This window comes from Myotis lucifugus, unplaced genomic scaffold, assembly GCF_000147115.1.
Source record: "Myotis lucifugus unplaced genomic scaffold, Myoluc2.0 scaffold_218, whole genome shotgun sequence".
Taxonomy (NCBI): domain Eukaryota; kingdom Metazoa; phylum Chordata; class Mammalia; order Chiroptera; family Vespertilionidae; genus Myotis; species Myotis lucifugus.
The window spans coordinates 1,663,583-1,688,408 of NW_005871266.1; the positions used below are offsets into that span (position 1 = coordinate 1,663,583).

Genomic DNA, 24,826 nt, shown 5'->3' on the forward strand with positions numbered 1-24,826 from the left:
CGGGCCTCCCTGGATTTCTTTAAAAAGAGAAAAGTAGTTTTAGGGAAGAGTTCATGACAGAGCATAGAGGTTATTATGGAAGGGGAGAGTGTGTGACTCACTACCCAGCCAGGGCCCTGACAGTGTAACTTTTTTTCTGAGTGTTTTTGATGGGTGGTTGATTGAATCTGAAGGTGAGGAGCCCGCGGATATGGAGGGCTGTTGGTGCTTCTGTTCAGTGAGTGAATAAGGAATGACAGCTATGAAGGTAGGGACTGAAGGTGGAGACAAGAGGGTGAGTGCTTGGAGTCCTCAGTGTTTAGGGCGGCGGTTCTCAACCTGTGGGTCGCGACCCCTTTGGCATTCGAACGACCCTTTCACAGGGTTCGCCTAAGACCATCCTGCATATCAGATATTTACATTACGATTCATAACAGTAGCAACATTACAGTTATGAAGTAGCAACGAAAATAATTTTATGGTTGGGTCACAACGTGAGGAACTGTATTTAAAGGGCCAGAAGGTTGAGAACCACTGGTTTAGAGGAATGAGGAGCAGCCGGGGAGAAAGTCGGGGTTTGGTGTCACAGGCCGAGGTTAACCAGTGCTTCAAGAAGGGGAGTCATTTGCTATTCAGAGAACAGTTAAGATGAAAAGCAATTGGCCGTTGGACCTCCCAGCATCAGTGATCCCACTGAGAGCAGCTTCACTGGAGTGAGGGACCCTCGCGATTGGAGAGAATGGGCGGTGAGGGAGCAGACTGAGCAGATGCGTCACACGCACAGCAAAAGGGAGCAGAGAAACAGGGCAGCTGGAGGAGACAGGTAGGCGGGCCTATCAGATGGGAGCTTCTGGAACATGTCGGTGTGCTGCAGGGGGTGATCCTGCAGAAACCACGCAAGTAATGATAATGGACAGGGAGAGTCTGGTTGCAGGAATACAGGCCTTGAGGAGGTGAGGGGGTAGGACCGGGAGGGAGGAGGAGAGGTGGCCACCTCATCCTTCCCAAGGGGGAAGGCAGGGCGTGTGGGTGTGGAAGGACTGGCTGCTGGTTGACTTGGGTGGGAAGGAGGAAGTTCTTTTCTGATTGCTTCAGTGTTCTCAGAGAGAAGAGGTCATTGGCAAAGAGGAACGGGTGCTGGAGGCCTGATTTTGGAGGGTGCAAAGCCAGTGTGCCAGGGTGGTGCCCCTTTGAGAGGTTGAGGCTGGGATAACACTTGGAGTCGACTATAAGGAACACGGATCATTGAGCTCAGTGCAGCCTCAGCATGGTCTTGTGCTGTGTGCTGCCATTTGTGACTGGATGCTGGATTTTGTTACACGGATGTTGAGATCTGTTAGGTATTTTTATGGTCTGGGCTTTGTTGTTCTGTAGTAAAAAGGGAAAACCTGTGGTCACCGTTTTAGCACCTAAAAAGGCCTCCTTTTGCAAACTGGTTGCCAGCTTGGAAACTCAGGGTTTCACACGTAAAGTTTTTGCTGTAAGGCACCGAAACATGTTGACTGGGTCATGTGGAGTTTAAGCTGTGATAACTCTGCGTTCATCATCTACCTGATGTGAGCAAGTGGCTCACTTCCGTGGTCCAGGGCAGCTCTGCTCCGTTGCCATGGCGTCTGCTGGGAAGTGTGGGAAATGATGCCCGTGAGAATGGGAAGAGGGAAAGGCCGTTTGAGCACCATGCTTTCCCTCCGAGTTCTTACCCGTTAACAGCGACAGCTGTTCAGAGGGGGTTCTTGGTGCCAGTTAGGAATCTGTATTTTCCAGAATGACCTGACGGGAGAACACTCGTGCGTCATGCTGAAGACGCTGGCTGAGGAGAGCGAGGCTGAGCAGGGGGCCTGGCTGGCGGCCTTTTGGAAAGGTGCGTCTGAGTGGAAGGGAGACGACGGGCTGATGCGGGGTGAAGGGGGGGCTTCCGGGCCTCTGACTGTGGCTGCACCCCACAGATTTCCGCAGGCGCTTCCTAGCTCTGCTGTCCTACCAGTTCAGCACCTTCGCTCCTCCCCTGGCTCTGAACATCATTCAGAACAGGAACATCGGGAAGCCCTCGCCGCCAGGTGAGCTGGGCAGGACGGCGCAGGGCTGGTCGTGGGTTGTGTGGAAGGAGGTGGATGTGCTGGTCCCAGAAGAGGGAGGGCCTGGGAACGGAGGGACCGGCTCTAGGCCTGCATCTGCTGCCCCTCCCGCTCAGCAGCCCTCCTCTGCCTTGGGCACCGTCACCCACGGTAGCTGTCTACGTAACAGGACTTGGGGGTGAGATCTGACTCCAGGGATGTCAAATAAGGCTATTCAGCTAGTGAGTCCTGGAACCCGACTTAAATCCTGTGCACCAGGTAACTCGCTCGGTGCCAAGGCTGTGTCCTCAGGTGTGGAGCTGTGAAAGGACGTGCTGCCAGCCTTCTGTGGTCAGCACAGGGACGTGTGCTGGGGATGACGAATTCTGTTGGAATATTTAAAATACCAGGAAATAGGAAGACTCACATTAACAGCTATGGGCTTTTTTTTTTTTTCCTGTTGCTAACTATGTGTGCACGTTGTTTTGCCAATTCTATTTTGACAAACCTGCTCCTCGAGCTGGACACTTTCTGTGAGGCAGGTCCTGGGAAGTGACAAGTGGGACAGGATGTTAGATCCTCTCACCCTGGTCCCCGAGCTTCCCTGGACCTGCTGTGTTGGCGTGGAGCTCCGCATAAAGGCCCACGCCAGTGGTCCCCTCCCTGCGTGGCCCAGGGAAGGGTCGGGCTGCCTGGGGCGGTCGGCATCTTACATGGGGGGCAGGCACTCCCCGGAGGCTGGTCTCCCGACCTGCTCTGGCTGAAGGCCGGCGGAGGAGCAGCGTTAGGGTGCCTGGGACGGCCCTGACCCGCCTGGCTCTCCCCCCTGCAGCCCTGCGCCGGGAGGAGCTGGAGGCGCTCTTTCTGCCCTATGACCTGAAGAGGCTGGAGATGTACTCACGGAACATGGTTGACTATCACCTCATCATGGACATGATCCCCGCCATCTCCCGGATGTATTTCCTGAACCAGCTGGGGGACCTGGCCCTGTCCGCTGCCCAGTCGGTAGGTTACCTACTGCCCGTGTGCTGGGTCTGGCGCAGTTTACGTGTGGGATGTCCGGTCGAATGTTTTGACGTAACTTTGTGCATTTAACTCCTCGAGGTTCTGATAGGGGGTGGGAGGGAGGTGGTCTCATCTCCCTGTGGTGCAGGCGGGGACACTGGGGCTCTGAGGTTGAGTCCTGAGCCCGGCCATGCAGTTAGCAAGGAGGAGCTGCATTCGAGCCCACATCCTTGTGCCCTGTTGCCTTGGCTCGCTCTCTACTTCAGCAGAGGCCTGTGAGCACCCATACCTCTCAGCGTAGCTGTGAAGCTGCTGTTTTCAGGATAAGTCAGTTTGGGGATTTTAGGAAGAGGGAGCACTTCTCAGTAGTTCCAGTAACGGGATGAAAGAAGATTCCAGAATCACCGTGGCGGTTGATCACTGTGGTCAAGAGAGAGCAGCCCTGTCTCAGTGCTTGGATGGGCAGGGCCTGCCCCGTGGCCACTTCAGGACTTTCCACCCTCCAGGCTCTCCTCCTGGGGGTCGGCCTGCAGCACAAGTCCGTGGACCAGCTGGAAAAGGAGATCGAGCTGCCCGCCGGCCAGCTGATGGGGCTTTTCAACCGGATCATCCGCAAAGTCGTGAAGGTACCCTTGGCCAAGGGCGGGGTTGTGGTCCATTTGGAATATTGTGACAACCTGCTCCCTGCCCCAAGATGACTAGATCTTAACATTTGGCCATACACGCTACAGATCGTCTCTCACAGGCGCATGCGCTCACACACACACACACACACACGCACGCACCCTGGAGTAATGGGGCTGCAGCCCTATCTGCTGTGCTCTCTCCAGGGGGACCACTGCTGGGAGCTGGGGATCTGCAGTCTGTGTTTTTTGTTGTGTGTTTTTTTTTAAATACATATTTTTATTGGCTTCAGAGAGGAAGGGAGAGGGAGAGAGAGATGGAAACATCAATGATGAGAGAGAATCATTGATCGGCTGCCTCCTGCACACCCCCTACTGGGGATCAGATGGTGGCCGTGAAGGACGTGGTCATGGAGCCCACGATGAAGACCCTGAGTGATGACCTGGTATGCCGCTGCCGAAGGCCTTGCAAGCGCCGAGGGGGAGCCCCGTCCCCTTTAGCGGGAGCCCGCGGCGCTGACCGTGCCCGGTGGTGTTGATCTTGGGTGTGGGCAACCTTCCCTCCCCGCGTGTCCCTGCCCTGGATGTGCTGAGCACACAGGGGCCTGCTCTGCCTCCCACTGAAGGATGTGTGTGTGCACGCAGGCCAGCTGCTGCTGTGAGCCGTTGGCCCTGGTAGGCTTTTCAGATGCACCCTGTGCGTTCATGTACATTTAGTAAGGGCTGCCTCCTGCGTGGGAGTAGGAGGTGTCTGCTCATAGGGGTGATATTCTGCGATTGGTCCCCTGCTTAACTGACCTGCTCTGTCTCTGGACCTTGCCCGCAGGATGAAGCGGCAAAGGAATTCCAGGAGAAACACAAGAAAGAAGTGGGGAAGCTGAAGGACATGGACCTCTCTCAGTAAGGCCCTCTGCTGCCTGGGGTCAGCGAAGGCTGCGCTTTGGCTCCTGGGCCTGGAGAACCTGCTGCAGGTCTCCTGTTCCTCACCTGGGCCCCGGAGCCCTGGAAGCTGTGTTTCACGGGGTCACCTTAGAAGCACTGAGAGCTAAAATCCTCCTCCACTGTTTGCTGTGCCTCCCTGGCCTTAGTCCTGTAGTTGCTGGGTCATTGCTGATGGTGGCTGTTGGACACGGGAGATGAGGAGGTGGCCAGGAGGTCGCTGGGCAGGGTTCCACGCTCTGCCGTCAGCTGTGCAATATCAAAACCTTGACTTGCCAGGACTGCTAGATCCCCCAGAGGTGGGCGAGGTGGGCGAGGTGGGGCGGGAGAGGCACAGTCCCAGGGTTGGTGGCACGTTTGGAGGTGGGAGTGAGCAAGAAGGTGGTGGGCTGACAGGAGGCTTCTTTGGTGGGTAGTTAATCAGAGTCAGGGAGGAGTTGGGTGCTGCCTCCGGTGCAGGACTGTCCTGTCGTGGCCCCACTGGTGGGCCGCTGACCTCTGCCCCCTGCAGTGCCTGTCCTGAGGGCCTGGCTCAGGTCTCGGGCCTCCTCGGCCTGGCGTTGGGGCAGGATGTGTCTGATGAGAATGTTGTCACTGTCCTGTTTTCTTGTAAGCATTCCCCTTTTGAGCCGGCTCTGATATTTTCTCTATTTTTTAGATACATAATCCGTGGGGACGATGAAGAGTGGAATGAGGTCTTAAACAAGGCTGGGCAGAATGCTTCGATCGTCAGCCTGAAAAGGTGGGGCCTCCCGTTGGACAGACACCTTCTGGCTTCTGTGCTTCTCTAGTAACTTTCGTTAGGAGAGAGGTTGGAACAAACTGTGAGAAACATCACGGTTCTTCCCTCTGCGGTGGCGGCTTTGGTAGCACCTGCTACAGGCCAGGCAGCGCCATCTTCTGGCCTGGACCTCAGCATCCCTCGTGTTCCCTGGACGGCAGGGGAGTCGGAGGGGACAGTCCCAGAGCTGCCAGGGACTGAGCACTGCCCGTGGGCTTAGTGCAGCGTCCGTCACCCACAGAACAACACGGGTGGATGTTTGTCACCATCACTGCTGTGACGATGAAGTAACCAAGGCCGGGAGGTGTATCGTAACTTCCCAGGAGGCTCACAGCTGTAAGGGGCAGGGCCAGCGCGGGGCCAGGCTTGTCCACCGTGGAGCCCGTGGCTATACCTGCTGCGCTCTCCTCCCAGCCAGCGGGCCTCAAGGTCTGGGGTCTTAAAGTCCCTTTATAGCAAAAGCTATTGAGGGATCCCAAAGGGCTTGTGGGCTATTTATATTTCCGATATTAGAAATTTTAATTACTGAGAAATTTTAAAACATTTGTTCATTTAGAATGAATGGTCCAATACTGGACTCATATTTTTTGGTGGTTTTAAAGTGGCATGATTTTACCTTTGCATTTACCTGGCGATCCTGCAGTCTTTTGTGCTATCATATGTCTTGTAGCCTCTGGAAAACTGAACAGTTGTGAGAGCATAGAAGTGAAGAAGGCACATAATGAATTAGCATTATATGAACATAGCCTAGGTGTCCCGGGACCACTCTTGGGAAACCTCTGTTCCACGTGGCGTCTCGGCGAGGGTTATGTTTGTGGGTGACCACGGTTTCTGGCTGGCACCTTCGTTGGAGTTTCCGTGGGAGAGAACGTGTCCTCCCTGCCCGGGGCCTCTAGAGATGAGGCTCCCACCGCTGTTTGGGGTTGGTGTGGGGTGAGTTCGTGCATTGCCAGCTACCGGCTGGTCCCCTGAAGAGTTCATTTGGAAACGTGGAAGGAGGAAGTCCCGTGACTGGGAGCTGTGGGTCCCAGGCGTTAGATGCTCGCTCTGCGTCTCCGCACGTCGCGGGTCTCGAGGGAGCCGGTCGGTGTGGGCTCACTCCCACGTGCCCTGAGTGGCGCAGAGCCTGTGCAGCGTGTGCTGGCCTCCGGTTTGGACAGAGTGGCAGATGCAGCAGGGCCCACGATGGCTGTGGCCTCGAGTGAGGCCCTGACTGGCACCAACAGCCAGGGGCGTGCATGGCCCGGGGAAGGCTGGTCCACGCTTACAGAGCGTGGCCGCTCCTGCCGTTGGCTGGGCTGTCCCTGCCGATGAGGAGCCCGGGCGGCAGCTCCGTGCTTGAGGGCTCTCAGTCCGTGCAGATTTGTGCTTTTGGAGGTAAAACTCTGACCTCTGTCACTATATATTCTTAGAGGCCTTGCTTTCCTTCCCTTTTCCCTCCTGAGTGGCCACTTCATTCAGGTGATGTTACTGGCCCTGGAGGGCACTGTTCACCCTCCCGCATAGGGAGGTGCTTGTGCCCGAGCCTGAGGGGCAGGGAGGAGTGACCCGGGCTGATCTGTCCTCGAGGAACCCGCTGGCCACGAAATGTGTAATCCGAGTCAGGGCTTTCTTCTCGTTTAGGAAAATAAAATAATAGCGGCCCCTCAGGAAGTGGTGTAGGGTTTGCCTGGAGTCTCACACTATGTGTTAGGGTCCCTGGGACAACGTGTCTGGTTTCCAGGGTGATCCTGAGTGGTGACTGGTGGAAGGGAATCTCCCTGGCGATGCCTTCGAGTTTTCTTGGGGTCTTGGGAGAGGGGAGCGTACAGGACTCTGAGAGGACTCAGACTTCTGATACTAAGACGTGGATTTCTGCCCTGGCCGGGCGCTCAGTTAGTTGGAGTGTCATCCATACACCTAATGTGGGTTCGATTCCCAATCAGGGCACATACCTAGGTTGTGGGTTCAATCCCTGGTCAGGGCACGTACAGGAGGCAACTGATCAATGTTTCTCTCACATTGATGTCTCTCTCCCTAAAATTAAAAAAAAAAGAAGATGTGGATTTGTCCCTTCACCCACAAGAGCCCAGTGAGGGCAAGGGGCCGGGTTGCTGTGCTGTCCCCGGGCCCTAACGCTGCCGGGCGTGCTGACAGGCCTGCAGGGACATCTGTGTCTGCCTGGGTCTCACGCTGTTTCAGGTGATGGGACCCCTTTTCAGACTCTGCAAAGCCCTCTGTGCACCTTTCATTCTTTCTCCTTTACTGCTGTTCTTTCCCCCCAGTGACAAGAAAAGGAAATTGGAAGCGAAACAAGAACCCAAACAGCACAAAAAGTTGAAGAACAGAGATACGAAGCACAAAAAGGACATGAAACTGAAACGGAAGAAATAGTGGCGAGAAGCTTGGGCCTCAGCAGCTGACTCGCAAGGAGACACCCTGACTCTCTGAACCGACTCTGGCTGGACTGGGCCGCGGCCCCGTGGAAGGCAGCGCGGGCCCGTCAGCCCCGCAGCCGGCCTGGGACTCGGTGCACGCGTGGGCGTGGCTGGAAGCACTCGCTGCCGAGTGGGTCGGCTCGGACCTCGCCAGGGGCCACCCTCTGGCCCTGCCGGGGTCTGCCTCCTCCCAGCCTGGCCTTCCTTTCCCATAAGTTCATGTTTTGTGTTGGGTCCAGCTTTTTCCCTTCCCACGTGTGTGGGAGCCACGCCGGCCCTTGTCCCTCCTCAGGTGTTGAGTGCGCTGGGTGGTGATGCCCGGAGGCTGCCGGTGGAGCGCGGGCCTCGTCATGGATTGTCCCGGCCCCTGGCCTGGGCCGCGGGAGCCTGCCGGTGGCCGTGGGGTGGGGTGCTGCCACCTTCACTCCTGGCTCCTGCAAGCGGCCGCTCAGTGCCCGACCTCCTGACTCAGGATGGCTATGGCTTTCGCGTCCCCAAACTTCCTGCTTCATCCATTTGGGGAAATAGGTTGGGAAAGACTGCTTCCCCAGCCAGGCTGAGAGGGACAGAGGATCTATTTTTAATAAATAACATCTAGAAAGCTGCCGCCTGTGGGTACTCACTGGCTCCACGCAGGGGGAAGGTGCGTCTGGCCCTGTTGGTTCTGGGGGTCTTGGCTGCCGGGAGGCTTTGGGGGTGCTGGAATCGAGGCCGAGGTTGGGCAGGGCGGCCCGGGCTGACATCCCAGGAGCCTGTGGGGCAGGTGGCTGGCCCGGCCGCGCTCGCTGGGTCACTGAGGGACGTGGTGTGTGCCTGGGGGCCAGCTGGCGGTGCCTCTTCCCCCCAGCTCCTGTCAGGTGGTTTGTCCCTTCCCTCTGTCGGGGACAAATTCTGTGGTGGCTTCACACATACTTTGGTACGTTTGACGGTATCTAATTTCCGGTCCCAAATCCGGTACTGCTACTGAAATGGCCCCGAGGGCCTCTGTAGGGTTGGGCCTTATCCATGTCGCCCAGGCAGTCAGCTCAGTGGTGCTGTGGTCTGTGTCTAATTTGTGGCTCCCTGGCCACATCCATCTCCAACTTCTTCTCTGTTCTTATTTTTACCTGAAAAAATGCATGTGCTTTGGTTACTAATGTTCCTTGCTTTTTTGTAAATTTAGGTCTTTTGTGAGTCAAAATAGATTCTTTCCTCAGCCCTGACACGCAACCGGGGTCCTCGACGGCCAACGCACGGACGGGGAAGTGAAGGGGAGCCTCTGGATCCAAGAGGATTAGACACGCTGCCTGGAGACTCAGGGCCACAGGGGAAGAGCACGCTGTCCCCTGCGCCTGTGTCCGTGGCGAAGGGGCCTTTTGTCTCCTGGCTCTGCTGCTTCCTGCCTGAAGACCCCCGTGAAGCCTGTGTTTGCTGAGAGAGGAGAGATGAAAAGAGCTCTGATCTGTTTTCCTCAGTGCCTGAGCCTGCCTTTCAAGGAGGATCTCCTTGGGAGAGCGGCCAGCCGAAAGGAGAGTCAGAATCCCAGATGGGCTGAGCCACGCGGCCCACGTCCCCAGGGCTGCTCTGCTGGCCCAGGTGCAGGGAGGCGCTCCGAAGCCGACTGCCTGCCTTTGACCCTGGCTCTGCCCTGACCCTTTCTGTGACCTCTCCCTGCTGCCTCGTCCACATCTGGAAACGGGAGTGGCCATGACAGCTCGCGCTCAGGCCGTGGTGAGGGAAGAGCCGAGAACAGTGCCTGGCAGACAGCAAGTGCTCGCCACGTCTGAGTTCTGTGGCCCAGAGCGGCAGGGGAGCTGCAGTTACCACCAGTGCTGGCGACTGAATAGGACCGGCTTTGTCCTGCACCCGCCACCTGAGCTAGAAGAGGAGCCCCCTGGGGAGCGAGGAGCGTGCATTCGCAGTCAGACCGTCCGGCCGCACGTCCTCCAGCAGCTTGGCTTCTCACATGGCCTTCCCTTTTGCACACAGAAAGCAAGCGGACGTTTCGCCTGCTGTGCACAGTCCTGGGCCTTGTATTTGCAAAGCGAATGTTCCTAAACAGGTCTCTGCACTTCAGGACTGTGATCTTGGGTTCTCCTCCAAACCTGAGAGCACGCCCGCCTCCCCAGGCCTCGCCATCTGGCCCCCAGACAGTGACATCTGCAAAGCTCGCCGTCTCAGGAACTCTCACTTGTGAAATGAATGCTGTCACCAGGACGGGAAGGGGCTGAAGATGCCCCAACAAAGGAGGTTCCTCAGTGGTCTCCATTCCCGAGAGTGGAGCCGGGAGGGGCTGGAGGGGCCGGTGCTGCCTGCTTCAGTGTCTCCACTGCTCATCTGGCCCCGCAGTCCCCAGCGCCCAGGAGAGGACACAAAGGGGGCTGTGAGGCTGGGGGAGGGGAGGAAGTAAGTGACTGTCACCTTGGAAAAATGTGGACTCATTATCTGAGGCCATTGCGCCAGCCGCCGCCAGCCCTGGGCCAGCCTCAGGCCTGGAGGAGGGGGTGGGGCTGGCATCCCCTCGGGCCCTCAGACCAGAGAGGAGGGGGTGTGGTCATTCTGTAAACAATTGGTTAGAGTTACAATGTGTGGATTCTGCAGGGGGTGGAGGGGGGGGGGCAGAAAAGGGGAGGCTTGGGGCTTTCTGGTGCCTGAGGGGGCTCTGAGGACGCTCAGACTGAAAGGAAAGGGAGGCCTGGGAGCAGGAAAGCTGGGCGGGCCCAGGTGGAGGAAGGCCGGCTCAGTGTTGGCCTTGGGGGCCCTGGTTGGACTGGGGCCCCTGTCTTGGATGAGGAGGCCCAGGCTCCAGCAGCAGAAGTGCGAGCTTATTGCCCGTGGGATGGCTGCAGTAGGACGGATCCCTCCGTAGAGAGAACAGACGTTCAGCCTCTGGTTTCCCAGAGCTCCTGCGGAGGAGAATCCACTTCCTCCCCCAGCCTGCTGGGCTGAGGGCCTGGAGCTGCTGGAGGGTACCTGGCCCCACGCTCCGGAGCAGTGGCCTCAGGAGAAGGTGAGGTGACCACCTCCATTTCCATTAGAGCCTCCTAGTCCTTTGGGAGGATGTCTGATTTTCCCCTAATTATTGTTTTAAATGCTCATAAGAGTGTGTTCCTGCTACATGAAGGCTCAAAGGGGTCCTACACCTTGTAATATCATCTTTGCTTTAACCTGCCCTTCCGTCCAAAAGAGAGAAGGAAATGGCTGAGCCCCATCCAGGACCAGCCTCCCCGTCTTGCCTTAGGCGGGTAATCGCCTGAGGGCATCCTGTAGGGTGGGGGGACTTGTGGGGAGGGTGGACGCAGACCCCTGAAGGGCAGCCCCTGCCGATGGGGAGGGCTGGGCCAGGGGCAACCTCCCTCACAGGGCCTCTGCCCAGAGGGTGGTGTCGTGAGCGCACCTCCTCCCCCTGTCCCCCAGAGGGCGCCATGTGTCCATGCAGGGCCCTCTCCCCACCACTGCCAGGACCCAGGCTGGGCCTCTAGCTGCCCCACCTGGGCCAAACCCAGCAAAGCTGGGAAAGGGGCCTTTCCTGGTATAGACCCCAGGAGGTCTTCATGTTGTCCCCCCATTCCCACAGCCACTCGGTCAGTATTCCCAGTGACCTGAGCAGTTTGCTTTCCTCTACAGGCAGGGACCCTGGACTTGGCACCTAAAACAAACTGGGTCCGGGAAACCCTTGGGCCCGAGTCACCGGCTCAGTGTCTCTCTCCATTACCAGGTGGCTCAGCAGGTTCTGGAGGGACAGGTGCCTACATCCGGCCAGACCAGGATGGAGAAGGCCTGCCCCACCTCACTGGGCCCACAGGTTTGGACTATGCAGGAGTTTACAAGTAACTATTAGGACGACCCCAACAACAGCTCCCACACTGGGGCTAGGGGAGGGGGTCTGGGCTCAGGGGAGATCAGAAAAACCCCTAAACCCCTGGTAGGTGTCTTACTCCTGTCATCAGGCCCTGGTCCCTCCAGGCAGACACCTGTCCAGTCAATGGCACGTAAGTGCTTAACAAATGGGAACCATTTTATGTTATCAGCTGCCTCATTTGACAGAAGAAGAAAACTAAGGCCTAGCAAAGGAAGTACAGTAAAACCTCGATGTAAGGGACTGATTCAGGTGAGGGGGTGTCCCTTAAAGCCGAAAGTCCGTTACATAAGAAAGTAGGTTTACTGATCACGTATGTTAAAAAATTGACAAATTAGTTTATCTGTTTTTACTACATAGGCACGTTTGTATATTTATAATCATGTATGAAAAGTTCAGTTTCACAGAAAAGTTCTCTGTATGTATGACTGATTTTAAATTTATACTGAATAGGCCTAGTCAATGTGCGCTTTCGCCACGAGTAAACAAACGCACCGGGCTGGGGCGTGGCTTAGTGCATGGGGGGGTCACGTTCAAACTGCAGAAAGTCAGCCACACAACGACAGACCCAGTCACTGTAAGCGATGCGGTGTAGTCACGTGCTAAGCATTTGCTGCACATTGTTTATAAGCGGTGACTCTTGGGTTTAAACATGTAGACTATAGTTGTAGATATGTAATATTTGTGTCAGTGAAATTACTAGTGTTTCTTCCAACATATGGCTTATTCGCTAAAATTTGTTAAAAGTAACAGTGAATAACAAAAAAGTAGCCCTGTTAATTTAATTATAAGCAAATCTTGGTTAAAAACATTTTAAAATTAACAGGATGTTAATTTTCACAAGACACACGGATGAGAAATTTTCTCTTTTAAATTGAGGTCCATAAAATCAAGGGTTTACTGTACTTGTTCCATGCTGTGGAGTTGGCAAGGGTAGGACCCAGGCTCAGGTCTGGGTGAGGCGAGTGGGGGGGCCACCGCATAGCTTTTGGTGGGTTTTTTCTTCCTGAGAGACAAGAACCCGAGTGACCAGGGAACCGGCTCTGGGTTCTCGTCCTGCTCCTACGTGGGCTTCTCCCACTTCTGAACTCTGAGCAGCTCTACCGGAGCGATGAGGCCAAGGTCATTGTTCACGGGTGTTTATTGTTAATAAAACCATAGTACATTTACAATAGTGACATTAATGTACAGTTACAGTATCATACAATATTATAGCAATAAAATATGCCTCTTCCTTTGTACATCCAGCTCAAGCAGCTAGTCGAAAATATTTCCCAGGATCGCAAGCCCCGGCGGCTTTCCAGGCGACCGCGGCGCCGCCGCCTGAGTGCCCAGGACTTTTGGTGAATAAATAGTTTCTAAGGTGCGGCCGGACAGCTCAGGAAGGCTACACCCGAGTAGGCTGTCCAGAGCGCCCCCCAGTGTCTGGTCCATAAATATGACGAGTGTCCAGGCCTGACGCTGCGTCTCCGCCCCAGCAGAGCCCGGAGCCTGCAGGCATCGGCAGGTAGGAGAGAGGAAGCCCTTTCCCCCCAGCCCTCCCCTCTCCCTGGTCCTGCAGTGCCCCGTCCCTTGGCTCCCCAACACCTGCAGCTCCCAGTCCGAATTAAAGGATGGTTCACTTGAGAGATCTGCCCGAGGGCACCCTTAGGGCTCTGCCTCCTGAGCCCACAGAGGCAGCCTGACCCTAGGCCTGGGGTGTCAGGCCCTAAACCCAGCAGCAACAACAGAAGCCGAGGCCACCAGGCCCCGTGGGAAAGCTCGGAGGGCATCAGCTGGGGAACTGCCTTCTACCGCTAACTGAGCAGGTTGGCGGTCCCCAAAAGAGGCCCAGAAACCAAAGAAAACGGAACTCAAAGTGACCCTCTGTGCAGGCCCCCAGGCGGCCCATAGCCAGCCTTTCAAAGGCATGACCTTGAGAAGTTCAGAGATTGGATATTGAGGAAAAGTATTGGCTTTGGAATGAGATGGCCTGGGGCCCAAACAGAGTGTATCTTCTGTACATTCATAGGAGGCCCAGGAGCCAGTCTGAGCTCACTGAGGTCCGGGGTCTGCTGTTTAGAGCAGAGGTGAGTCAGGATCAGCCACCACCGCTAGGGGAGAAGGGCGCACAAGGTGAGTACACAGTGGCTCTCCACCTTCTGGCCACAGCTGCCCTCTGCCCGTACTGGTTGAGCAAACAGCTCTGGGACAGAGGGGTTGAGGGTGCAGCTGCCTAGCGACAGGTGGGCTCAGGGCACATCTAACTTCCCAAGGGCAGACAGACACCAGAGCATGTCTGAGGAAAGGGGTCCTAGAATGAGCCCTGCCCAGTGGGGCCTGTTATGTCCGTAGGCTCTGGCTACACTGTGTCCAGACGCCCAGGAGCACTCGCTCCCAGCCTTTCCCAGCCCAGGTGGGGCTGGGTGTGCGGACCCCACCCGCCTCACACCCGGGAGGTGATGTAGACGGAGTGCACGCGCTCGGCCAGGGTGCTCTGCAGGTCCTGCAGTGGGTCCAGGCCCTGCACCTTGCTGCTGCGGCCGTAGATGAGCTGCCGGAAGGAGTCCTGCTCCAGCAGGGCCTTCATGTGCTTCAGGAAGAAGCCCTCACAGAACAGGGCCAGTTCGGGGGCGTTGTGGATCTGTGGGGACAGGGAGAAGGGGTGAGACCACAGCCTCGCACGCCCCTCCCCCCGGTCAAGGCCTGGGGAGGGCATGCCCTGTCTCTGCAGCTTGAGGTGACCCCCCCCCCCCCCCGCTTTATCAAATTCCTTCCCTAAGCACCTCCTTCAGGTTGGACTGACTGGGTTCCAATCCCAGCTGCACCACCGGGAACGTCTCTGGTCTCCTGCCTGTGTCCCATGGGGATGGTGTTAAATGGCCTTCTCCCCATTGGATTGGAAGCTCCCTGCTAAGGCCAGGGACTGTCCACTGCTGGGTGGACATGAGGGATCACGAGGTAGATGCTCAGTAACTCTTTTAACTCGGCAGATACCAAGGGACCGCTCTGGGTGCCAGGTTCGAGGTCACATCCCTGCAATGCTCTCTTAGGGCTGATGCTCTAGTCTGGGGGATTCGGAGAAGCCAAGGAGCCAAACAAGCAAGGAAACGCCACAGAGTCAGCGCTGGGAGGAAGCGGGTGGGTGGCAGCTGCCTCGTGAGGAGCGGAGCTGAGGAGCGGAGCGCGGGAAGGAGCTCCCAGAGGAGGGGTGGGTCTCGCAAGAGCGAGAGCGCTGGAGTAGGAACCAGCTGAGGGGAGACAGGCGGCATGGGAAGAGATGTGGGCAGGGCCCCAGGGGCCTCGTAGAGCTTGGTGAGGGCAGGATTTTATTTGTCTGGAGGCAGAGTTTAAGGAGAGGAGTGACAGAGGCGTGTGGACTGTGGGTGAGCCAGGAAGTGCGGAGGGGAGGCCAGCACAGCAGTCGGAGAGGTAATGGTGGAAACAGTGGAGGGAGAGGGCCTAGCTGTGGGAGTTTTTCTTCAAAAAAATCAAATGTAACTCCTGAGTCTGAGCAGGTGGTCATGCCGTTTACTGAGATGGGGGAAGATTACAGAGACCAGGTTGAGGAGAAAACCAAGGCCCCACACCCGGGAGCCATGTTGGTCTCCGCGCTGCATGTGGCCCCACCGGGCAGCAGTGACCTCGGGCGCCTGCGCTTCCTAGCCTGGGTGGAGCGGAGGGCGTGCAGGTCCTCACCTTGGCGTACTTGTAGGTGTTGACGGCGCTCTCCACGCTGAGGGTCTGGGAGCACAGGATCTCGCAGTGCCGCTGCAGGGCGTCCAGCTGGAACAGGCTGGCAGCCGACAGCAGCTGTGGGGGGCAGAGCACCTTGGGCATGTGGGGCCGGGCCTGTGGCCCAGGCATCACAGAACAGCAAGGTGCTGTGTCCGCCCAACCTCCGGGGCCCGCCCACACCAGCAGGACACTCCCAGGGCCTTGGTTTATGTCTGTTCTAAGCCAACGGAGTATTTGCTGGGACACCCGGTGGCACAGGATGGACAGATGCTGGCTGGGATTTCTGACCTTGGGAGTCTGCAACGCTGAGCTACACGCTTTGTCTACATGGCCTTGTAGCCCTGTACCCCGGTAGCAACAGGCCCGTTTTCTAAGCGTGAGGAGGTGAGGGGGAGGCCCAGCCATCTTCTAATCCTCCAGGGCCGACCACCCCCACTGGGAGTCCCTTCCTAACCCCCAGGTGTGGCCAGGAGGTCAGGCTCCTTGACCTCCTGGCCAGCCTCTCCGAAGGGCCTCACAGAGGCCACCTTCCTCCCCTCGTCTCTCCAAAGGCTGAAAGTGGGCTTGAGATCTGGCGGGTGGGCGCTGGGTCCCGTGCCCGACCGAGCGGGCCAGAGCCTCACCTCCAGGATGTCGGCGGTGGGGATGTGCATGGATTCCGTGCCTCCGTGGTACAGGTACTGCATCATCATCTGCAGCGAGAAGAGGCTGTGTGAACGCCACGTGGACCCGAGTGCCCATGTCCTCACCCGGCCCCTCAACTCCTGCTCAAGCTGAGACTCCAGTGTGCATCTTCGCTGGAGAGCAACCTCAGAAGTCAGCCCAAGACCTTTCTCTCCTGACTCCTGTCTGGGAGGGGTTCCCCTCGCGCCCAGGAGGGAAGGTCTAGTCACAGCCGGACACTGAGGCCCGAGGAGGGAAGCTGGCGTGGCTTAGGTCACTCAGGCCCCGTGACTCCCACACCAAAGTCCTCCAGTGCGCCAGGTACCATGCTGATCACCCCTCCTTTTACCTAAATTCTAAATGCGGGGCTGGGACGGAGGGAGGTGGGGCTCTGAGGGTAGCAGAAGCCTGCCTCAGCTCCCCTGTCTGTGCTGGGACTCCTCGTGGAGGTAGAGCCAGATCTGCTCCCTCCTGGAGTTGTTCCCTTGCAAAGAAAGCACAGAGCCTCTGGAGTCGGGCCTGAGGCGGTGGGGCCAGGAGGGGAGCTCCGTTCAGTTCGGAGTGGCAGCTCCCCTCACGCTGCAGCCTGGGGCGGTTCCCAGCTGGAAGGAGGACAGTGTCCCTGGCTGGCTGAAGAAACGGCTCCAGCCGGGAACTGGCAAGTGTGTGAGTAAACAGCTCCGGCGGCACAGTCGGGCTCTGTCAGGACGGGCCCCAGGCTGGGAGAGGCACCACTGGGTCTAGGGAAGGAGCCCAGCCTCTGGGGCGAGGAGCAGGGAGGGGGCCTGGCCAGCCTCGTGTCAGCCCAGGGCAGGCCCAGGAGACACGAGTCCCTCCCTACTGAGGAGTGGGGCTCCCCTGGTGATCTTACCACGGCACATAGTGCCTGCCCCTCACTATCTGGACACCAGCCAGACGGCTTGACTATCAGGGCAAAACAAAAGGCCCAGGTGGGCAGGTGAGAGCTCCCAGGATTCTTTGCTAAAAGACGGCCTCAGGGCAGTCCCTCGGCAAGAGGGGCCCCGGGGCATGGGCTGGGAGCTGCTCCTGGCCTGGAAGGCAGCCGCCTGCTGCATGTGGAGAGCTGGTGGTGGCAAGGCCCAGCCATCTGTGGTGCCTGGAAGGCACTAGAATGCAAAGTCCCTAGAAGCCAGACCAGAGCTGCTCCCTCGGGGCCTTGCTGAGGGGCTGGTGGCCGCAGGCAGAAGTGGATGAAGCTTGCACAGGCGGCACTCCCCAGGGAGGACGTCTTCGGGGTGCTCCGGGAAGGGCCCCCGCAGGATCCACTGCTCACCCACCCCCACCTGTCCCACTATTTCACGCCCTGCCTCCTGGAGCCCAGGGGCCCTGTTTCCTGCCGTCTCCCCAGCACCCGAACGACAAGTGAGGGCACGAGGGAGACGACCATTTTGGATGGGGCTTCTGGGAGACGGGCCTCTCCCTTTAGGTCACGATCTGTGCTGTGCAGGGCCAGGACCCCCACACTCGTTGCTTCGGGACCTCAGTCTGGAGACCTGCAGCCACCACTTTCCAGAAAGGAGCTCTCAGCCCAGCCTGTCTCCTCCCGACCTCGCCTGGCAGCCAGCTGTGGAGCTTCCATTATGCAACCTCTGCTGTTCTCCATAGCGCAGAGATCAAAAGACCTGCCCTTGATCTCCACCACAGGATGGACTCCTCATGCCCTTTTCTGCTCGGCCAGCACGGCTTGGGGGACTGATGCAGCCGACACCGTGAGTCCCCACCCCTGTGACCACCACCCACCTCGGAGGTCGGGGTTCCGCCCCAGGTTCTGCGTTGCCAGCAGGCGCTTGGGCCACCTCCCTGGTGCGGGAGCTCGCTGAGGCCCGAGGGCTCGCACACGTGTTCTCACATGTGTCAGTGTGCCCAGGCCCTGAAGCTACCACCCCACCATGGAACGGCTACCGTGGCCTGGACGCTCCGGCCCGGCCACTGATGCAGCAGGACACGGGCTGCGGTGGAAGGCTGCCCCCCAAAGCGTGCAGCACCGAGACCCACCCACCTGGAAGATGTGGTACTTCATGTCGCTGATCTCGATGGTTTTGCTGCTGTCGCCATCTTGTTCTGATTTATTGGTCATCAGCGTCTTGAACCTGGAGCAAGGGGACGAGACAGGCGGACGTGACTTCCTCTGTCACTGTGCGCGACGGCACCATCCATCACCTGACCGGTCACCGGGAGAGGGAGCGACTTAAAAGTTACTGCCGTGCTCCCGGAATAATCCTCAGCGAGTGACACTTTACATCTCCCGGCTGACAGCTGGGCCCAGCCCTGCTCTGTCCCCACAGGAATGACCATGACACCTGTGGCCAGAAAACTGATTTTTCGTTCCAGAATATTTGTTTCGAATAAAGACGATGACCTCGGTGCTCTCGGCCCCATGGCCCCGTGGGTGGGCGGAGGGGGCTCTGTGATGCACGTTGGTCACCCGGGGGCTGGACCCACCTGTTGGAAGCCGTCACCAGCAGGACTTTATGTGCATAGAACAGCTTGCCCTCCACGAGGAAGGTCACATCCGACATCTCCTTGTTGTTCAGAAAGTGAGGATCTGTGCCGGGAGGGAAGAAAGAAGGGAATGACCGAGGAGCCCACCTCCGAGGTGCGAAGCGGCGGGGGGGTGGGGGGGGGGGGTTCGAGGGAAGAACAGAGGAACAGGCCAGGCCCTGGCACCTGGGGAAGGAGAACAAAGGTGAGAGGGAGGGAGAGGAGGAAGGGCCGTGAGGCAGGGGCCTCACCTAGTCGGGCCGGCAGGGTCTTGCGGATCTCTGGGATGCTGGGGATGGGGCTGCTGCCGTAGCAGTGCGTGAAGATGGCGGCCAGCTGCTGGATGACGGAGTCGTTCTGTGGGAAGGCAGAGAGCCCGTTAGCCTGCCCGCCGTGGAGAGTACGTCAGGCTGATTTCAAAAGCCCAGGATTCGAGCAGACGCTGTCTTTTGTTCCTTCTGGATCTGCCTTGGCACGGCGATGCCTGTTCCTTCGCCACTGCTCTCCCCGATTGCTTTTCGGGCCAGGCTCCATCCCAGACAAATTCGTGGCCTCGGCCCTCTGCAGCCAGGCGGCGCAAGCCGGTGGGCAGGTGTGCACCTGTGTGCGTGGGGGGGTCCCCGTGTCTGTCTGCCCTGTGGTCTGGCTCAGGGCTGCGGGCTCTGGAACGCAGCCTCCTGAGCTTGGGGTGGGACCTGCCCGGCGACACTCACCTTGCTGGTCTTGAGGATGTTGAACATGAGCTGCAGGCCCTCGGTGACCAGCTCCTCGTTGTACTCCTCCTCCTTGAGGGAGCCGAAGTCCCGCAGGAGGCTCTGCACCACGGAGTACCGCGACTGGGAGAAGGAGGTCCTCAGGGACTCGATCCAGACGTGCAGCTTCCAGGGGACGCCTGGGCCGGGGAGAAGGGCCGGCGTCATTCCCGGCGAGCACTCCCGCACAGACCCCGAGCCCGCCCCACACTGAGCCCTTTTCTGGCAGGCTGCCTTGGGATGAGCGAGAGCACCCCACCTGGGCCCGTGCCCCACGCTGTGAGCTGAGCACCCCTCTCAGCGCAGCCGTGGAAGGAAAGCGCCCGTTCTCCCTGACAGGCCGCCCTGAGGGGTCAGAGGGAATCCAGGTCCTCAGCCCAAATGCAGGGCGCCCGACTCTGAACGTCTGCAGCTCAGCCGGGGGCCACACTGCCCCGCTGCCCGTGGGCCCGGAGTTCCGGGGGAGGACGCATTCATTGTAAGCAGGACATACGGGCCCCACGCCTGCCTAGAAGCCTGAGGTGACCCTGCCCCATCACACGGGCACGGCTGTGAGTTCGCATCCCATCAGGCATGTTGGTGGGGCCACAGCAGGTGAAACTGCTTTGTGAAGGTCCTGACAAAACTAGCACTGTGCCCGGTAACTACAGAGAGAGAACCGTCAGAAAGGGTCTGATGGCTTTTCTGGACCCGCTGTAAGTGGCATGAGCATCCTCGGTTGACTGACTGCAGGGGGCGTGATACACCCCATTTTACAGTGACGAACCCTGGCCGAGTAGCCGGGAGAAGGCGGCGTGGCCTCCTGCTCTCCGTCCTGCACTGGGTGGGTGGGTAGGTGTGTGGGGTGTGTGTGTGTGTGGCCCCCGTGACAGGAACAACACGCCGTCTTGTGCTGGGTGCTCACAGTGAGCGGCACCAGGCCGTGCTTCCTGCACGGGGGTCACCTGAGATGAGCATCATCAGCGATGGCCAAGGTGGCCGGCTGCGACCTGCCCAGGTCTGTGTGACCAGCGTCCCCGGAGGAGCAGCCATAGCCTGGCAAACCGGGGAATGAAGGAGACTGATGAGGGGCCGGAGAGCGTCTAGTTGACCAGAAATGTTGACCTGGTCCTATGACGCTCACAGTGCTGCACCTCCCAGGGCCTGACCAGGGCAGTGGAGGGCCGAGGGCTCGAGCCAAGAGGGTCCCTGCAGAGGAAACTGCCTGGGGCCCAGGGCCTCTCCTGTCCTGGCCGCCCACACCAGGCCTGTGCAGGCCACGCCGCCCCACACTCAGCTGCCCGTGGGCCCTGGCCTGCAGGCCTGCTGAAGAGCAGAACGTGTGTGTGCACGCACGCCCCGGGCCTCACCCAGTGCCCTCAGCTCCATGGTGATATCCACGTAGCCGTGCTCCGCGCTGTAGTACATGGCCTCCTGCAGGGCCTTCGTGCGGGTCCGGCTCAGCCGCACAGGCCCCTCGCCGCCGCTGCCCTGGCTGGACGCATCGCTTTCCTCCACGCCCTCGGCCAGGATCTCCTCCAGCGACAGCACGTCCGCTTTGGCCTGCTGTGGCTGCGTCAGGAGCTTCCGCAGGACGTTCCTGTGGGCCAGGCACCAAGGGGTTGAGGTCCTGCCACGGACGTGTCCACTGAGTGCCCCGCGGCCTGGAGGGCCTGCTCTGGGACACCCGCGGGCACAAAGTGCTCAGGATCTTCCCCACCCAGGGAGGCGGGGCCGGGGAGGGAGGTCTCAGCACCTCCCAGTCCCAGCCACCGGTGAGGCAGGGAGGCTGCGGGGACCCCTCCCTCCTGCCATCCTGGTACTGCCTGCTGTCCTGGCTGTGTGACCTCAACCACGTTGTTCCACCTCTCTGAGCCCTGACTGCTTGTCTGCAGAACAAGGCGTCGAGCACCCTCTCCAGGAGGTCACCTGGGCCAGTGACGGCCTCAGTGCCGAGCCTGACCACAGCAGCCTGAGACAGCGTCCACCTTCCACGGAGTGTCCGCAGCACAGCCGCGCTCATACGGATTCCCTCCCACTAACAAGAATGTGAAGACGAATGTCGTACAGAATTCGTTCACGTACGAATGTGTAGTGTCAGACCTGCCAGAGCGCGTCCCCCTACACTTGGCACTGAAGCCTGGGAGGTCCTGTGAGCACTCATTCAGGGGAGATGCACACACCCGGAGGCCACAGTGGGCAGAAGCGCTCATTCAGGGGAGATGCACACACCCGGAGGCCACAGTGGGCAGAAGTGGAGACCCAGACCCCAGGCTCGTCCCGTCACCTCCTGCGGCTCAGGCCTGGGGCGGCAGGGGCGGCTGGGGCAGGGCAGGGCAAAGGTCACCTGGGGGCTCACTTCCTCCTCTCACCCCTCCCCACTCTGATGGAGGCCAGGCTGTGCCAGGCAGCCCAGCTCATGGCCCAGAGGCCTCCTGCAGGACCAGGGTCACTCCAGAGAGTGAGAGGAAGATGAGGAGGCTGCAGTGGGGGAAATACAGGCGCTGGGTGGGTAGAGAGGCCCTGATGTGCAAGCTGGCAGCTGAGGGCGAGGTTGGTTTAGGGGGTGAGTGTGGGGGCAGGGCCAGCAGGTGCAGAGGGAAAGCCTTGGGGTGGGGGAGACCGCGGCGAGGGCACAGTTTGGCTCTGAGAACAGTGTTTGGAACGGGAAGCAGGCGTCCACCTGCCCTCAGCCTTCTAATAACCTCCTTCCTGTCTCCCTCTTCCCCCTGGAGCTGCCTAATGGCTCTGCCCTCAGCCTGCTGCCGCCCGTCACACCCCTGAGCAGGCGTGGCCCCACGAGCCCGGCCACCATCTGCCCTGGGCAGGACGTGGCTTCCCAGAGCCCCCGGAGCCTCAGCGTGGCCGAGCCATCTGCTGGGTGGGAACGTCGGGAGCCACTTGGCTCCAAACCTCCACCGAGCACGGAAGGACCGAGGCCCAGAGGCGGCCCCGCAGTCCCAGGGCAGAGAGTCAAGGGAAACGGGGCCTTCCCTGGGCATCCACAGCCCCAGGCTCCAGTCCCAGGTCTGCCAGGGACCCACCACCCTCCAGCTTCTGGGCCCCTGTGCCGGATCCCTTTCTGGTCTGGAGAGACCTCCAGCCAAGCTCTTCTGCTCCCCACTGGGGAATCCAGGCTCCCGAGACCTGGTTTGTGCCCCACATCACGGGGGGGGGGGGGGCAGGAACCCAGCGGTTACCTGTGGCCGTGGGCCGCTGAGTGGCTGAAGCAGTTCATGTCCTCGTGGAGAGAGGAGGCCATGCCGTTGGCCTCGAGCATGCTGAGGAGGGGGTCTGCGCCTTTGCTCAGCAACAGGCTGACCAGCTCGTAGTTCCCTAAGAGACAAGGCGGATTGAGCACGTGCCCACCACGCACTGCACTGTGCCAGGCCCGCCTGGGCATCAAGCACGGCGATGCGGCCAGAGGGCCCAGAGTAGGGGCTTCAAGGTCCATGTGTGGGGGTGACATGGGGAGGGGCAGTTGGGGACCCTTGCTGGGCAGGGCAGGTCAGGGCAGGTCAGGGCAGCATGTACCTACCAGCTGCAGAGGCGAGCTGCAGGGGCGTCTCCGCGTAGCTGTCCTCGCCACTGTTCACCCCTGAGCCCTCCACGTGGGCGCCGGCGTCCAGCAGCAACTGTCGGGGCACAAGGAGGACACGTAAGGGCGGGGGACTAGAGGGGCATGTGCCTCAGAAGGCTGTGGGGTCGGACTCCATCCAGCTCACCCAGCAGCCAAGGAACCAGAATGGCAGAACTCCAGGTTCCCCTCGGGGCTCCACGTTTCTAGAATCTTCACCTCCACCCTGTGGCCTTGGTCCAAGCCCCTAAGCTGTGGGGACCTCTGAGCTATTCCTGCAGTGACCCTCCAAGAACTCATGCAGATGAGCAGCACAGAAAGTACTGAGGGAAACGGGGGCTCTGGGAGGCAGCAGAGATGGTGGGAAGGCCTGGGTATTAGAATCCAAAAGAGCTGAGAGCTAGTGCAGGCAGCTCAACTCTGAGCCTCAGTCTTCCTCATCTGGAAAATGGGAGGGGACTGCTCGCAGCGTTGCTGGGATTAAGTGAAATGTGCGCCCCTCTCTGCAGGGGCTCAGTAACCGGTGGATCTCTCATCAGGTTCAGTGAGCTACCCGAGGCTGGGGATTGGTGGGGCTGTGGCACCACCTTGCTGCCTAGGACACCAGGAGGCCTCCCCATTCTGGGCAGGCCTTGCCAGGGGCCACGGGGCAGGGTTAACAGATACCAGGCCGTTCCAGCTGAGCTGGGCCAGCTTTGCCTTGGGCAGGGGTGGCGTCTGTACGACTCCACCAGGTGACTTTGAGCTCCTTCTCACCTTTCCTGACCGGCCGCTCTGGAGGGAGCCACCTCCCTGCCTCCACCCCAGGTTTCTGGAGACCAAACCCTCCTCAGCCTGTGCTTGGCCGTCTGGGGAAACCCCGCCTGTCTCTCCCCTGGAGACCAGGTGGGGGGGCCGGGTGACCTCAGCCTCCACTGCAGTGTGTGCAGAGCTGGGGTGCCGTCAGCGGGGACCATTGTCAGGGAGAAACCAGTCAGGCACCAGCGCCAGAGCCCGTGCACCAAGGCGGTGGGAGTGGGGCACTGCCCACTGGGGCGAAACTGGGCACCAGACCAGGCAAGCCTGGGCCCGGCTGGACCTGTGCTCAGGTCCTCGGGAGGCACAACCGAGAAGCAGGCAGATGTGACAGCCGGCCTGGTACCCATCCGTGACCGAGTCCCCTACAGGCCAGGCTGCGAGGACGATGGTGAAGAGGCTGGGCATGGCCCTGCCCTCAGGACTCACACTCTAGTGGACAGCGAGGGTGTTACATGACCTCCCGGGAAGAAGTGTCAGATCCTGGAGGAGCAAAGGAGTCTGGGAGCGAGCGGCAGTGTGGCTGGGTTTGATGCTGCTCTGCCACAGCTTCCCCTTCTAGGCCCGAATCCACACCTGTCACAGCTACTGAGCCAAGGTGGCCAACAACGTGGCTTGGCTCGACAGGTGAGTCCTGCCTCCGGAAAGTGGCACACTGGGCCGTTAACGGGGAGAGGCAGACCCGGGAGGGCGCCGTGATACAGAGGCAGCTCTGTGGGGGTTCATGAGGGCGTAGAAAAAGCGAGGGATCGGAACGGTGGCGGAGAGAGAATAGCACATGGGCACAGATTCCAACAGGCCCTGAGACTCACCCAGAGACACGGAGATGCCAGGCAGGCCCGGACTGCTTGGACCTGGGCCTTGTTCCTGAACCGCGCTCCCCCCACCCCCCCATCCTCACACGAAGCCCTCTCCTCGAGACAAACCAGGTGGGGCTCTGCCTGCCGACCAGGTACTTAAGCAGCACCTCTGGTATCCGAGGCAACGGCTCACTCCTTGAGGCTGAGGCTATGCTTGGGGCCCAGCCCATGGCACTGCACACCTGGCAGGAGCTCACCTGAACCACAGAGATGTGTCCATGCAGCACAGCAAATGTCAGCGCGGTCCAGTGCCGGCTGTCGGGGTGAATGGAGGGGTGCCTGGGAGAGTTGCTAGGAACCTGGGAAAATACCACAGACGATCAGTGTTTCTGGGTGAGTGACATT

At 59.4% G+C, this 24,826-nt stretch overlaps 2 protein-coding genes across 4 annotated transcripts in view; one reads left to right on the forward strand and one right to left on the reverse strand.

Annotated features, from left to right (window-relative positions):
* Positions 1–3,763, forward strand: part of NAT10 (N-acetyltransferase 10) — a 28,662-nt gene extending 24,899 nt beyond the window's left edge. For all 3 annotated transcript variants that reach the window (XM_014463744.2, XM_014463745.2, XM_023761808.1), the window contains exons 22-25: positions 1,744–1,840; positions 1,926–2,036; positions 2,866–3,038; positions 3,545–3,763. In XM_014463744.2, coding sequence (XP_014319230.1) covers positions 1,744–1,840; positions 1,926–2,036; positions 2,866–3,038; positions 3,545–3,736 — 573 coding nt within the window. In that variant the 3' untranslated portion in view covers positions 3,737–3,763. The remainder of the gene's footprint in view (positions 1–1,743; positions 1,841–1,925; positions 2,037–2,865; positions 3,039–3,544) is intronic.
* An 8,996-nt stretch (positions 3,764–12,759) lies between these two features.
* ABTB2 (ankyrin repeat and BTB domain containing 2) overlaps positions 12,760–24,826 on the reverse strand; it is a 138,468-nt gene continuing 126,401 nt past the window's right edge. The window contains 11 exon segments of the mRNA XM_006098068.2: positions 12,760–14,259; positions 15,315–15,428; positions 15,977–16,045; positions 18,037–18,127; positions 18,480–18,582; positions 18,770–18,875; positions 19,232–19,410; positions 20,620–20,849; positions 22,450–22,585; positions 22,788–22,884; positions 24,679–24,780. Coding sequence (XP_006098130.1) covers positions 14,062–14,259; positions 15,315–15,428; positions 15,977–16,045; positions 18,037–18,127; positions 18,480–18,582; positions 18,770–18,875; positions 19,232–19,410; positions 20,620–20,849; positions 22,450–22,585; positions 22,788–22,884; positions 24,679–24,780 — 1,425 coding nt within the window. The 3' untranslated portion in view covers positions 12,760–14,061.